The 15,243-nt window shown below is 49.3% G+C and overlaps 1 protein-coding gene across 3 annotated transcripts in view; it reads left to right on the top strand.

Annotated features, from left to right (window-relative positions):
- Nucleotides 1-15,243, top strand: part of plekhg5b (pleckstrin homology domain containing, family G (with RhoGef domain) member 5b) — an 82,563-nt gene that overhangs the window by 15,320 nt on the left and 52,000 nt on the right. For 2 of the 3 annotated variants that reach the window (XM_064299235.1, XM_064299237.1), the window contains exon 2: nucleotides 9,580-9,656. In XM_064299235.1, the coding sequence (XP_064155305.1) occupies nucleotides 9,580-9,656 (77 nt within the window). Of the gene's footprint in view, nucleotides 1-883; nucleotides 1,656-9,579; nucleotides 9,657-15,243 lie in introns of those variants that run through there. The other variant, XM_064299234.1, reaches the window with a different exon arrangement.

Below are 15,243 nucleotides of genomic sequence, written 5' to 3'. Positions count from 1 at the left end.
TCTCTCTCTCTTCCTATCCCTCTACCCCCCTCTCCCTCCGTCCACGCCCGTCGGCGAACCACGAGGGGGGCCCCGTTCCCAGGCCACGCGGCAGGCCGGCCGGCCTCTCCGTCTGAAGGGAGCTTCTGGTTCGCAGCCGCGGCGGCAGATCGCTTCCATATGTGCGCGCCCAGCCGGCGGGCTCCCGGCTCGCCCCTCTAATCTCCTCTCCCAAATTTAGACGCGAGTCTCTCTCGGTGACATCACCGCAGCCCGGCCGCTCCTTCCCAGCTAGCGCCTAGCGTTCCTGCAGCCGCCGGAGCGGAGCTAGCGCCCCGCCGCGCTGGAAAGGTGTTGGAACAGCGCCGCGGGAGCGTCGAGTCTTAGCCGTCCGTCCGTGATTTTAAGCCCTTCTCGGTTTTCGTAGGGGAAATGGAAATTGTTATTTTGACCCCCCCCTCCCCTTCCTCCAGGCCCCCTTTAAGGCAGTGTAATTTCCCTCTAAGGGACACAGTACCTAAATCCTAGAACTTGGCCGTCGCTAATGTGTCTGTTATTGCAGGGTCTGTTCTTTCATGAAGATAAATAAGTCTCCTCGTACATCACGAGGCAGAAATTTATGCAGAAAAATGTCATGCTTTGACAGTTTTGCGAAAAACATAAAGAAATCTCGCCATCTCCGTAGGAGGGTTTTTAAAAAGAACCTTTGTGTCCCCCGGGTCCAACGCCATTGGCTCAAGCGACCTGTCCCAGCATGCACCTCACCTCCCCATGAATACAGCGCTTGTTTGGTGGAGTGGGCCGAATCGCCTCCCCCCCCCCCCCCCCCGCCACAGTCCGTAGATCTTGCAGCAGCTGCACCAGGACTCTTGCAGACCCAGAGAACTTTCCAAAGTTTGCAGAGCCTTACCGGAGGAGAGTATTTAATATGTACGAGTGGATAAATATTTTTGGTGGAATGGTACATTTTTGTTGGGGGGGAGGGATGTACTTCCCCCTCCTGGAAAGAAGGATTAGAGGATGAGGAAGCGAGAGAACTTAAGAACACTGTGAGTCACCATGGAATGAAGAGAGGGGAGTTGGTCTGTTGAAAAAAGGACAAATTGAAAATACAGCAGAATTCCCTGACCAGACAGGCGTCTGAGCCCATTTTCAAATCGGATCGATGTATCGGCCTGTCCTGTGTCACCGGCTTGGGATCGGGAGGGTGAGAAGCCAGGTCCTGTAAGAAACGATTTTCTCAAAGTTGATGTAGAGGTCTGGGGTTTTGTGAAGTTGGTTTGAAGAAGGTGCTGAGTGATTTGGATGAGGATGAGCTGTTTTTGTGGCTACCGGGATCAGCGAAGGCTAACGATGTTGGACTGGGTCATGCGAGGAGTACCTTGGTGCGGATGTTGGGTTGTGCTGGGAGGTGTCAAGCACTGGGGAGGTTAAGAAGAGGAAGAGACTGGATGGATCTGTGCTGGCTTAAAGGAGACTGAAAGAAGGGATTGCGTTTGAGTCTCGTGAGGGGAGAGGTTTTTTATTGGGAGACTCGGGGAAAACGCTGGCAAGGATGTTCCTCTGGAAGAAACGGGGAGCCTACGAACTGGAGACCCTCCCAGCGTCCCTCACCGACCCTGGGCAGGAACGCTTCACCTGGGCCTCCTCCCTGGACATCATCCAGGACCTCTGTGGTAAGGGGGGCAGGCAGATAGGGAGATAAATTTTGCCACCTTATGGAGCATTCGAGCGGACACAAGATTTACTTCAAATTTTTTCCTCTGTCAGTCAATTTATATTGCGCCCTTCGCACCAGGATTTTCTCATATGCGGTGTGGTTTTCTCTGTAACAACTTCAAAAGTGAAGTTACTGATTTCACACGGGAGAGAAAAATTGTGTTGGCAAAAAACTATATAGTTGGTGGTGAGGGGAAGGGAGGGAAGGGGTGGGGGGTGGGGCAGGAGGTGTGGCTTGTTGCGATTGGTCAGTTGCTGTTGCTGAGGGTAGATTTAAAGGGTGGGCATGAATTAGATGGTGTGCTACTGTGCCTCAGCTTAGCTGACAGAACAGAGAAAACATGCTCTGTAATATAGACTGAAAAAATAGAACTTTACCAAGAATGTTCAAAGAGACAAACCTTAGTAAGACTCAGGTTCACCACTGTAAAAAGCACTGGTGTGTAAAGAGCGCTGTAAATAGCACACCGTTTAATGGAACAGGACGGAAGGAAATAAAGAATGTTTGACTGTTGCTACCTCTACTGCTATGAGGAACAGCCTGGGGCTGAGGGGATTTAGATAAAGCCAGTGAGGTCAGCACAACAGTATCTTTTGAGCATTAACTGGCAAAAGGGAGTGTCAACCGCAGTTACGGAGGCACCTGGCTGCTCGGGATGCGCTTTTATTGTTCCGAAGCGGTGGTATTAACGGTTTTTATTGAAGCTCTTATGACATAGTGCTTCTGAGGGTTCAGTTGATGGCACCCGGTATGATGTCAGCCTTCATGTCTCTCTTTCATGGGGAGTTCTCATCCATCCCCATTTTTTAAACATAGATTATCAGTTCACTGCACGAAACCAGTCCTGAATTTCTCCGTAAGGGGTCCTGAAACCCAGGAATAGATTTTTGATTGGTCGCCAGGCTATATTTGAGTTTTATATCTTCCATTGCATATCCCCGTTTTCATCTTTACAGTTGTGTGTTTTATGATCACGGAGGAGTTGAGTTGTGAATTGTTTCATTAATTTGAAAAACCCGTTTAACCTTTTGTTCATCTATTATGAAACGGTGCTTATCCCCGTCATCAGAGATTTGGCTTATGAGGGCTTTCATTTTGATTAAATGGCTTCAGTCTGCCAGTCTGCCATTCCGGTGGAAGCTCAATATGAGGATTAAGCGGCGGTTTTCGGAGGAGCTGCAAATCATAGTGAGGGATTTTAAAGGGACTCGTCTGTGGGAATGAGTTGCCTGTGGTGCGGCCTGCTCTGTCGAAACCGCCTCTCTGGGGCTGGGAGACCGCGGCGAGGGGTGGGAGGAGGGTGATGGCGGTAACCTGACGGGGTGTTTCCCCGCCCCTCCCTCTGGAGCGTGCTCTGTCGCTGCACTCAAGCCTCCTGTGTCTCCTGCCATTTCCCAGAACAGTGCGATGAGCCACACCGGCATTCCCATCATCTTATTAGCCTGAGCTCAGCTAGTGAGAGAACTTTCCCCCGGCCTTGTCACCTCCTGTCATAATAATATTAATAAAGAGACTGCTGTATGTCTCTCATTGCTGGCATATCCTAATCCTATTGCATTTCAGATGGGCTTTTCTTAGATATATCACTTTTTGCCAAACACTGGTGTACCAGTTGTCTATAGGTGGAATAATTTAGGGATGGTCTGGATTAAAATGCTGTGGTATTGTTATGTATTTGCTTGATTGTGGGAAGAGCCCACCCTGAGGCTATAGGAATCTGCCGTTATTATTTTCTACAGCTGTCATAAGGGGTCAGAGTTTAAAAATATCCTTCACTGGTGATTCCATGTACGTCATACTGAACAAGCCACGTCTGCTGAAATTGAACAGGACACATCTACTGAAATTGAACTAGATGCATCTATTAAACTTGAACAAGCCACATCTATTGAACTTGAACTAGCCACACCTACTGAATTTGAACAAGCCACACCTACTGAAATTGAACTAGCCACGCCTACTGAAGTTGAACTAGCCACGCCTACTGAAATTGAACTAGCCACACCTACTGAAATTGAACTAGCCAGGCCTGCTGTAATTGGCTCAGGGAAGTGAGCTCTCTCAGCACATTTCCCTTCCACACAGTCTGAGGCCAGAATCGGCCGCTGGCAGGAACGCTCTATGCAGCCATTTCAGGCCACAGCCATCCCTGGGCACACTCTTTGAGTTTGAGTGACGGGTGTGATTTATATTGGAGCACTTTGGGGTCACAGAAATATTGTTGTTTAGGGCCTCCAAAACCCCAGGGCCATACCAGAGCCGGGCCAGCCGGAAAAAGCCACCAGCACTTTACCGCAAACAAATGCCCTGAAACGCGCTAAGTTCAGAACCCCACAGCTCCCAGGCACTGTCCTTTACGACCCAGAACCACCCGGCCCCCTGGCATGGCTTCACCCCCGTCTGTCCTTTCTCCCTGAGGAGATGGCAGCCGTTGTGTACGCCGCTCCTGGCCTGGCAGCGGGTTACTGCAACCAGCGCGAGTGTGTCGGGTGGCGCAGGCCAATGACGGCGACCAGAAGAAGGAAAACTGTTTAAAACGCAGAGGAAGAGCACAGGCCTGGAGCCCCACGCCAAACGCACCACGCTCCAAATGTAACACAGGCTCTGGCATTTTCCGCATTCCTCGAAAATGCGCGTTCGACCGTGAGCTTGGCGTCCTTTCTCTGACTGAACGAGGGCCGGAGGAGGCCGAGGGACCCAGGGATGGAGGGAGAGCGGCTGCGGAGGGAAGCAGGCGATTGGGTACTGGGAGAAAAAACAGGAAGTGAAAAGGCTGAACGGGTGTGCTTGCGTGTGGGGGCGGAGCTTGTTGGGGTGTTGGGCGCGGGCATGCCTGGAGTGGGCAGGTGTTGTGTAGGGGCGGGGCCAAGGCGTGCTGGTCAGAGCTCAGGGAAGCCTATCGTAGCGATTGTGTGTTTGTTATAGTAAAGGGTCTGCGCGCTGAGTTGAGCTGAATTTGATTTCTTTGTCTTTTGTGAAGCTATGGAGGTTTTAGTTTATGTTGGCTGTTTATTTTACAGTTTCTCCACAGAGGTTTATTTGCATTGAGAAAGCAATTGCACCATCTCATATTCTTAATGTCTGTGCATGTTCCTGTGCATGTGTCTGTGTCTGTGTTTATGTGTGTGTGTGACCGGTCCATTGTTTAGTATGGCGAACTGGGACTGTTTGTTTGATTCATGTGTGTATGGTATTTGTGTGTGTACAGCATACAGTGTTTATAGTATTTTGGGGGGTTGTCCATTATTGTGCAGTGTTTATGAATGGTATACAGAAGGGCTGTACATGCTGTGCTGTTTGGCCCCTCTGCGTGGGGTCTTTACCATCAGCATCGGCTAGCAGTGCCCGCTGTGTTTTATAGTATTTATACTTCTGATCCAATCAGCAGTGCTAAGAGGAATCTCTGCCTGTACTGCAGAGAAAGAGGGAGACAGAGATAGAGAGCGAGGGAGCCATAATGATAGAGAGAGAGTCTTATGAGAGAGTGAGTAAGAGATGGAATGAGAGGGAGAGAAAGAAGTAGACCGATGAAATGAGAAGGAGAGAGCCACAGACAGGGAGAGGGCTGAGTCAGGCTGCCGGACACACCCTGCGCCACACCACCCTGTCATTACAGCCCGCTTCACATCACAGCACACACTGAAGCAGCCGCTGGCCTGTCTGTGAGTTAACTCCTGCAGCTCTGCTGAACCAGCCCCTGACTGTGAGTTAACTCCTGCAGCTCCACTAAACCAGCCTGACTGTGAGTTAACTCCTGCAGCTCCACTAAACCAGCCTGACTGTGAGTTAACTCCTGCAGCTCCACTAAACCAGCCTGACTGTGAGTTAACTCCTGCAGCTCCACTAAACCAGCCTTGTCTGTGAGTTAACTCCTGCAGCTCCACTAAACCAGCCTGTCTGTGAGTTAGCTCCTGCAGCTCCACTGAACCAGCCTGTCTGTGAGTTAACTCCTGCAGCTCCACTGATCCAGCCTGACTGTGAGTTAACTCCTGCAGCTGCACTAATCCAGCCTGCCTGTGAGTTAACTCCTGCAGCTCCACTAAACCAGCCTGTCTGTGAGTTAACTCCTGCAGCTCCACTAAACCAGCCTGACTGTGAGTTGACTCCTGCAGCTCCACTAAACCAGCCTGCCTGTGAGTTAACTCCTGCAGCTGCACTAAACCAGCCCCTGTCTGAGTTTACTCTACCTTCACAAGTGATGCGTCCCCAAACAGGGGTTACGCCTGGAGCAAAAGATTACTCACTCGTAAGGCAGCTTTGTCTGAATCTGGGAAGACGTTCTTCCGAAAGGAAAATGTTTTCTTATCAGTGTGTGTAGCCTAGCGACCGATCCTGCCTTTCAACCGCTTTTCAGCCGCAGAACCCGGAGGGACACATCAAAAGTTTTAATTTCAGGGAGCTTGGGACGCTCGTTCTGACACACTTATCTTTGTTCTCCTCTCTTATCTCTGTTCTGGGTTGATAGGAGCTTTTGTAAAGGCTTGCAGACCATCACTGACGGGAACAGCAGCAGGGGAAGCAGCCCGCCCGGAACCGCCTCTTGTAAAAAGAGAGAGGCCCATTTTTCCGAACCTCCCTCAGTCCGGGCGTAGAAAAATGTTTCTTGCTGGCTTTCGCATGAATATTCCCCGTTATGTTACCTATACACATTGTTACGTGTCGTACGTAGTTTAGTAGTTCACTGCTTTATAACACTGTGTGTTTTTAAGACTTTGTGTGTTAGAAAACCCCCATAAACATCAGCTGGTTCTGTTATCATAGCAGCTGTTGTAGAACCAGTCTGCACAGAGAGAAGAGGAGATTTTATGTCTGTGAGAAGCGACACTGAAGGATTGATCCTGTCCTGTTGGTGGAGTTGCGTCAGTGAGACGTTATTTAATGAGGGGGGGGGGGGGGTTGCCGGCCCCCCGATCCACAGGAATAGGAAAATCCCAGCAGTCCAGGAGCCCCGTGATGTCTGGAAACCCGGAGAGCGCTGGGACGGCCTCTGTTCTCCTCCTCAGCGGGCCACCAGATCGCCCGCCGCGCACCCGAGCGTCTGCGTCGTCACGGCGTCGCCCCGGCGGTTCGGTCGCGGTCGAGCGGAAAGGGTCGCCGCTCGGTCGGTCGCGATTTCCGTCGACGTGGGGTCAGAAGGCCGCTCTCCGCGTCGCGAGAACAGCCAGTCCTCACCTCTCAAAGAAACAAAAAGCAAAAAGATCGAGCTGTTCCCTCTTAGATTTTCTTGTTGTTCCTCTTCTCTGCTCCCTCTTTCACTTCTATTTTTATCTGACCGATTTTAGCCGCTCTCCTCCACTCGTCTCCTTTCTCACTCTGTCATTCATGTGGTTCTCGTTCGACCTCTCTTTATTTTCTTTGTTCCTTCGCTCTCTCTTCCTCCCTCCGAGTGTTCTTTCGGTCTCCCTCTGCGGTCGTAAAGGCCTCTCTCTCGGCTCGTGTGTCGAGCGTGGCTTCGCCCTGCAGTTTCCTCCCGTCCCCGTTCCTCTCTCAGTGCAGTTCAGCTCGGTTCAGTTCACAGTGCTCTGTGGGCATGACTAATGCGACCGCTCGCATTGCCAAAGCGTAGGTTTGCAAAAATTTATGAGAATAGCTACAAGTTATAATAAAACTGTACAATCTGGATTATAATATCTCTCTCTCTCTCTCTCAATGTCTTTCTCACAGCACACGCACACACGCACACCACACACACATGCATTCTCCTTTTCAATATCTGTCTTTCACACGTACATACAGACTCACATTCTCTCTCTCTCTCTCTCTCTCTCTCTCTCTCTCTCTCTCTCTCTCTCTCTCTCTCTCTCTCTCTCTCCCTCCCTCCCTCCCCTTCTCGTACCCAGGACCCAGGGAGCAGGTCAGCCAGTCACACAGAGCTGCTGCTCCTCCAACTCAGTGCCAGTCACACAGAGCTGCTCCCTGCTCCTCCTGCTCAGTGCCAGTCACACAGAGCTGCTCCCTGCTCCCCCTGCTCAGTGCCAGTCACACAGAGCTGCTGCTCCTCCTGCTCAGTGCCAGTCACACAGAGCTGCTCCCTGCTCCTCCAGCTCAGTGCCAGTCACATAGAGCTGCTCCCTGCTCCTCCTGCTCAGTACCAGTCACACAGAGCTGCTGCTCCTCCTGCTCAGTGCCAGTCACACAGAGCTGCTGCTCCTCCTGCTCAGTGCCAGTCACATAGAGCTGCCTGCCCTTACTCTCCCCTCTCTCCAGGTCACAGAGGTGCGCTACATTATGGTGTTAGACGCGTGTGAAACACCCGCCAGCACCGCCGCGTTATTCCCTCCCTTCCCGTGGCTAGCAGAGCCTGCGGCCTGCGCCTGGGACCGTGCCGTCCCCAGCCATTTTTTCCACAAATGCCGAGATCACATGACCTGAGAAAAACCGGCCGTGAAATCTCAAATGTTCCCGCCAAAACGAGAGAGAAATCTCGACATGTGCAGTATGGAGGCGTATTTAACGCCGCGGGCTGTACATGCCTCTGTATCCACGGATTTTCGATCGCTGCGCTTTTAAATTGTCCTGGTATCTGTGGCTTTAATAGCGATTCAGCTGAGAGCCAAAGTGAGTGCTGGTGAGTTCAGTTCCATGGATTTGAAGAGGTGGTGCACGTGACGACGGCTGTTCTGTAGCCGCCGTGAGGTGTGTGTACGTGCGTGCGACCCCACGAGGAGGGAATAAAATCGGGACAGACACCCTGGGGAGGGGAGGGGTGGTTGTCGAGAAGTGTAGGCTAGCCTCACGCTATGTAATAATAAAAGGAATTCGACTTACAGTAGCCTATATCCTATAGCCTAGCAATAAAACATCATAGGCCTTGGCTACATTGATATCCTGAACACTGTAAATTCAATTCAAATTACTTTGAATACTTTATGAACATTTGTCCCACGTCCCAGTAATAATTTATTCTTCGTCACACCACACTTTTAAGAAGTCTTGATAAAAATGACGTTTTTCAACTGGAGTGCCCCTGGACACTTTATTTCCCCCCGCAAAGTCACACACAATAATTTTGTTATCTCGTGGACACTGTCATACTGTGTCTCACAATCAGTCAGAGGGAATGCTGTGAATATCATGGATACATTTTTTTTTTGATCCGCTTCATTATTTTTGCTTTTTTGACTGGTGTTGATGAACAGAGGGAAAACTTTTGGAAGAAATAAAAAAGTATCATCTTCTGTATGATTTGTGTTTGAAGGATTATGACAGCGCTCAAATGTTGGCCGACTTCCTGTTTGAAATGCGTCTATCCATCCCTCATCTCACACATCTGCTTGATTAGGTCTAGAACACATTCTCCCTGGTTTTCCCTTGGTTGGTTTATGGGACAGATGGACGGATGAATCGCCTTTTTTTTTCTGTTCATGTCGTTTTTCATATTTTGTCTTTTTCATTTTCCAATATAATCTCAATAATTTCATTGGGTGCCACCATGTATTCACAAATGTAAGCAAATGACAAATGGTCAGGAGTTTTCTTACCGTGGAACTTCTTGCCCGTGGAACCCTCGCTGCAGGTCTTTTCTGAGTACCAAACACCCTGCAGCACCCTCAGTTCTGCTGAGTGGCTCTTTCTATAGGTATTGTATAACAAAGTATAGATTGGCCTGCAGACATTTTGACAAGGCTTAAAATGTTTATTTCAGCGAATCAAAAATTGGGGTATGTTGAGTCTGATTATCAGGACAAATTGCATCTGAACGGTATCTTTGTTGGGGGTTGGGACAGACGCTCATAAATTGGGACTGTTCTGGTTTAACTGGGACTTCTGGTCACCCTACAGTGTGTGTGTTTATGTTTGTGTTTGCGCGTGTGTGTGTGTGTGTGTGTTTGTGTGCGCGTGCATAAGTGAGTAACCAACCACTCTCCTCCTTTTTTCAGACGAAAAGTCTGCCCAGGAGGAGAAGTGTGTACTGTGCCAGCACCCAGACTGCCCCGATCGCCGCCACGCCACCAAGGTAAGGGTCAAAGGTCATGGTGGGGGGGGGGGGGGGTGCAGGTTGCTTACTCAAATCTTCATGAAATAGAGCTGCATTCTTCATCGTAATGTACCGTTATAAAAATATATAGGCTATATATATATGTACAGTATGTGCTAAACCAGTCTAGTCATGATTTGCCATTGTAATACAGTTCACTTCAAGCATGACATGGTAGAGATTTTGCATTGAACTGTGGGACCTTTAAGCAAGGGAAACGGAACAGGTCGTGTATGCTCTCATTCATGACCAATTCTAAAAGATCTGAATGTCATATTCATACACTGAATTACTTGACTGACAGAGGACAAGTACCCACAGATGTATAGAAGAGGGTTTATTTTGAATTCAGGAAAGATAATGACAAGTAGCCACAAGCACGGATGCCGATTTGTATGTGCTTTTTGAATTGAGTGCTCAAATTTTCCTACTTGCGTCATCAAGAGTGATTTGCTTAAATCTTATGAGCGCTATCTTTAAAAGCAGGGCTTGTACCCCAGTGAAAAAGTCGATGAAAAAATCGGTCTAGGCGTTTCGGTGAAAACTCTAAACTTTGGTCGAAAAGTGTAAGTGCTCTAGCCGTCTTGGATGTAGCCAGTATATATTTGTGTAGAAACTGAGCTATATTGGGGTTAACCTAGGTTTCTCAACCTAGATTTCCACCCATTACATTACATTTACTTAGCAGACGCTTTTTTCGAAAGCGACGTACAAAAGTACATGCAGGTGCATGCACCCCTCTAGATGTCTACATTTTTTCCAGCCCTCTAGAAGTCTCTTTTGCTCACATGGACACGTATAATGCTCTCGGTCGGTGTTTGCATCAACATGTGCAGATAGTAAAAAAAATATATATTTCTTGTGTGTTTGGGTGAAATTTTCTTTTAAGTGTGAATTTTCTACCAAATTTTGGAGCACAGACTTCGTGGGCAAGACGGGTTCACTCGACCGGCTCGTAACCCGCTGATGACGAAAAACGGTCTACATTAGCTAGCCGTGGTTTTGGTCTGAGCTGGGCTCTGAAAGACAGAAGGCCGCAGATGAATCGCCGTGGCGGCGTCGGAGGGCGCTCTCCCAGAGCAGTCTCAGCGTTCGCGTTCGGCGGTGGAAAAAGCCAGAGAAGCGCCTTTCTCCGGCTCTTCCGGAGCGAGGGAGGGAGGGAGGGAGGGAAAAAACGAGTGGAGGGCCCGGACCGCACGGCTGCGAAATGAATCATTACTTTATTGCTTTTTGGCTTCTGAAAAGGACTGCAGCCAGATTAAGCCCCGGTAGTCTGGCCAACGTTAGCTCTTTATTATTAGAATCTACCTATTTTTTTCCCTTTCTATGGGAGAGAGCTTAAGTGTTCCCTTCTCATCTGCAAAGCCGGAACGAGAGGAAAAAAAGGGATGTGAAAGAAGCGTTGAGAGAGGCCGAAGGCCTGCGAGTGACGTGGCCGGGCCTGGGCTGCTGAAGGTGAAAAGAACTGGAACGGAGAGAAGAAGAATCCGCTTTCTTGGGTCACCTAATCCAAGATGGCTGCTCATACGTAGCTTGTGCTGAGGGGCTAACGTGTGGACCAGTCTTTTGGCGGTGAGGCAGGTCAGTTCCGGCACTGAGGCACTGATGGGGGAGGGGGGGGGAAGGCCAGGAGGGCCTGTCAGGGCCTGTGCAGTGCAGGACAGCTGCAGGATGGATCTGCTCTGTGCACAGGCCAGGAAGTAAAGCAGGAATTGGAACTGCTCATCTTTCCCAGACAGAGCGTTCGTTTGTGTGACGTAACTCTTTGCTCCTGGAGAAACCTCTGCCAAACCCCAAATGTACACATGTACACACATGCGCGCACACACACACACACACACACACGTACACACCTGTACATACATAAACCCAAATGTGCGCACACACACAAACACACACACACACACACACACACTCACATACATGTGCTCATGCACAGCTGCACATACATATGGCCAAACACACCCACACTCTGACACACACCCCTACTCCCAGGCGCACACACACATACACACGCGCACACACACGTACAGTTCTTCCTGTAAATGAGTTATAGAGAGTCTCCAAGCCTGGAGCCCGGTCTCCTAATCCTTCCCTAGTTTAAATAAACACTGAGTTTTTCAGTGCTGGCCACCACGTGGAGGAGAGCCCCGAGGTCCACCGTGTGTGGGCCGTCCGCTTCCCTAGCCCCGGACCCGCCCACTTCCTGCCCCCCACACTGCCGAGGACCTCCCCCCCAATCACTCCACTGACCGCACAGGACCGCCCACTTACTGCTCCATTGACCGCCCCTGGACCATTCACCGACCCCCCTGGACAGTCCAAACTGTCCAGTTCTGGGTTGAGGTTCAAAAAGGAGTGAACAGTGTTGAGCAGTATATCAAATTTCATATGAACTTTCTGTTTCTTATGTAATATGTGCTGCTCACCATCCTATTTTGTACGGTGTGTAGCCTCCCTCGAGGTAGACTATTTTCAGGTTAATTTGTGGATTTATTTATTTTTTTACAGTTTGTATTTTGTGACCAGATACATATTTATGTATTTTTGCCCATCCCAGGAGTTCCAGTGATTCAACTTTTTTCTCTCTGACAGTTTACCTGTTTTTAATATTTTTTCTGAAATCTGCATTGTCTGAGCTGATTTGGTTTATTTCTTTTTGCTTTCTGAAAAGTGGGTGGCATTATGACTTTTCCTCACAGCTGAGCTACAAGTGTGACACACGAGGCTGCTCATACCTTAATATCCTAACCTACCCCTTGAAAACAGTATATCAAGGGGTAGGTTGGGTATTATAGTAAAAGAGCCCTGTCCATATGGGCTGCTGTCAAATGAGGCTTCTCCCATTTTAGCTGTGCACTAATGGGGACGGCTATAGAGCTCTGATGATGTAGTTTTTTGTCACTGAGATATGCCACAACGATCATAGGATGGACTGGCTGAACGGACTACAGGCTGCGCCACAGTGAGCTGTGTTCCTTTACCGCCTTGCGTTCCGAGGGAGAGAATGTGCATTTACCACCGTTCGCCAGCAGGGGGGGACGACGGCGCGGAGTGCGCCGGAGCACAGACGGCACATTGTTCGCCGGGCTTGGGAGCAGGCTTTCCCAGGCTAACGTTGCGCATGCTGACGGGGCTGCGGTTAGCAGGGCAGGCAGAGCGCGAGAACTTGCCAACTCACGCAAAGCTGGATCAAAGTGACCCCGCATCATTACCACTGACTTTGGGCCGAGCGTACTGTAGGCTCCGCTCTGGGGAACAGAACTGTCCAGCTCCAGATGTGGCTTCACCTCTGCAGGAAGGCTGTTGTTCTCTTACAGGTTATTTGGTGTCGGACAGCGGGTTTCTTTAGCGGGGTACAGGTACGCGGTTTGGTAGGGATCTCTGTTGTTGAAGGCCTTTATTTTGCTCAGTGCAGTACTGCTTATCCGCAGCAGTGTTAGAGTGGAGCCGGGGGCCAGTTGGAGCTCGTTGTTGTTGGAGGGAGAGAGCCTGTTACATCTGTGCGCCATTGGGCAGGACCAGACAGCGCCCATGGGTGTGGGTCTCCATGACAACGCACCCCTCCCACTACAGACTGTTGGGAGAGGCGAAGAGGGGGATTTGTCAGCTGGCCTGCCGACGGCCCTGTTTCACCCACCCCCCCAGCTCTATACTGCCTCGCACGGAAATGCACACACAAACATGCAGATGCATACACACACACTCCGATGCACGTACGCACACACATGCACATGTACACACACAAACGTGCAGGTGCACACACACACAGGCACATGCACACACAAACTTGCGCGCACACACACCTGCACACGCAAACACACATGCGCGCACATGCATACACGTGCACACACACAAACACACACACATGCACGCACACACAAACACAAAATCACACACACAACACAAATGCCACACACACACATCCATGCACGCACATACAAACACAAAATCAGGCACACACACACGCACAAACACACACGCACACACACTCAGAAGGTAGTGTTTGTTTTTGAGCACTGCATTACTCCTCAGTCAGAACCAAAGTCAGTCAGAACTGGAACCAGTAAGGGAGCATATTAAACGTAAACCTGGCAGGGCTCGAATTTCGGTGTCCACGACATTTCCTTTTGCGAGCCATTCCCACCCTGAGCCAGGCCCAGCCAATTGGGGGGAATTGAGGGGGTCTAAATTTCCTTGGGGGGGCATGGGGCAGAAACGTAGATAGCTGTAGGCTGTTTGGGAAAAAGTTTGTTCACAGGATACTTACAGGAAACAGTATTTATCGTAAATCAGTCTAGCCTTGCCAGCATAAATGTGCTCATAGCTAGTTAGAATACTTTATTGGCTGTTCACTCTTGCAGTTGCTTACTGTAGGCTAGCCTCTTTCTACTCCCCTGTGTTAATGTTGAGCCCATCTCTGCTTGCCCAGGCTGTGAGATTAGCACTTTAGCTGCTCCGGCTAAAACAAATGCTGGCAAAGCTGCTTTTCCCTGGTAAGCTGACATCAACAGAGTTTTGTCAGAAACGGCAAAAGCGCCTACTCATCACCAAGGCGAGCAGAAGCTTCTTCGCCGTTTCGCAGGTTACGAGCGCTTAAATCGAGCCATCTGCTCGGACGATCCGCATTTCCCTGGACGTTTGCCATTCTGTTTTTTAAAGGTAGGTTCTGATAAATTTGAAAGCGCAAGCTTTATTGACAGCGTTTTAAGGACCGCACTGCTGTGACTAGCTGAACCTGTGGAAAACCACCTAGAACCAGAACTGGACAGTTTGACCCTGTTTGATGTGACATGCAGGTTCTTGTATGTTTACTGGTGCTATTTTTTTAACAGCAAGTAGGCTATATCATCTCTCAGTGAAATGTTTAGATGGGCATTTCCTCCCACTGAAATAAATGGTGCTGAAACTCTGAGTAGCAGCCCACTAAGGACCATAGTGCGCTCTGACATGCTAACAGTGTGATGCTGAACACAGTGAAGTCTGACATGCTAACAGTGTGATGCTGAACACAGTGAAGTCTGACATGCTAACAGTGTGATGCTTAACGCAGTGCACTTTGACATGCTAACAGTGTGATGCTTAACACAGTGAAGTCTGACATGCTAACAGTGTGATGCTTAACACTGAGTGACATGCATCTTGTATACGGTGCTGTTTTTTGACACAAGTGAATCATCTGTAGTGAAATGTTAGATGCTTACACAGTGAAATATGGTGCTGAAACTCTGAGTAGCAGCCATAAGACAAGTGCGCTCTGACATGCTATCAGTGATCTTAACAGTGATTGATATGTAACAGTGTGATGCTTAACACAGTGAAGTCTGATATGCTAACAGTGTGATGCTTAACACAGTGAAGTCTGATATGCTAAACAGTGTGATGTGTAACATCAGTGAAACTGATTGGGACACTGCTCGTGTGATGCTTAACACAGTGAACTCTGATATGCTAACAGTGTAATGCTCAACACAGTGAAGTCTGATATGCTAAAAGTGTGATGCTTAACACAGTGAATTCTGTTATGCTAACAGTGTGATGCTCAACACAGTGAAGTCTGATATGC

Source organism: Anguilla rostrata, chromosome 11, assembly GCF_018555375.3.
Source record: "Anguilla rostrata isolate EN2019 chromosome 11, ASM1855537v3, whole genome shotgun sequence".
NCBI lineage: Eukaryota > Metazoa > Chordata > Actinopteri > Anguilliformes > Anguillidae > Anguilla > Anguilla rostrata.
This window is presented reverse-complemented; position numbering and strand designations above follow the sequence as displayed.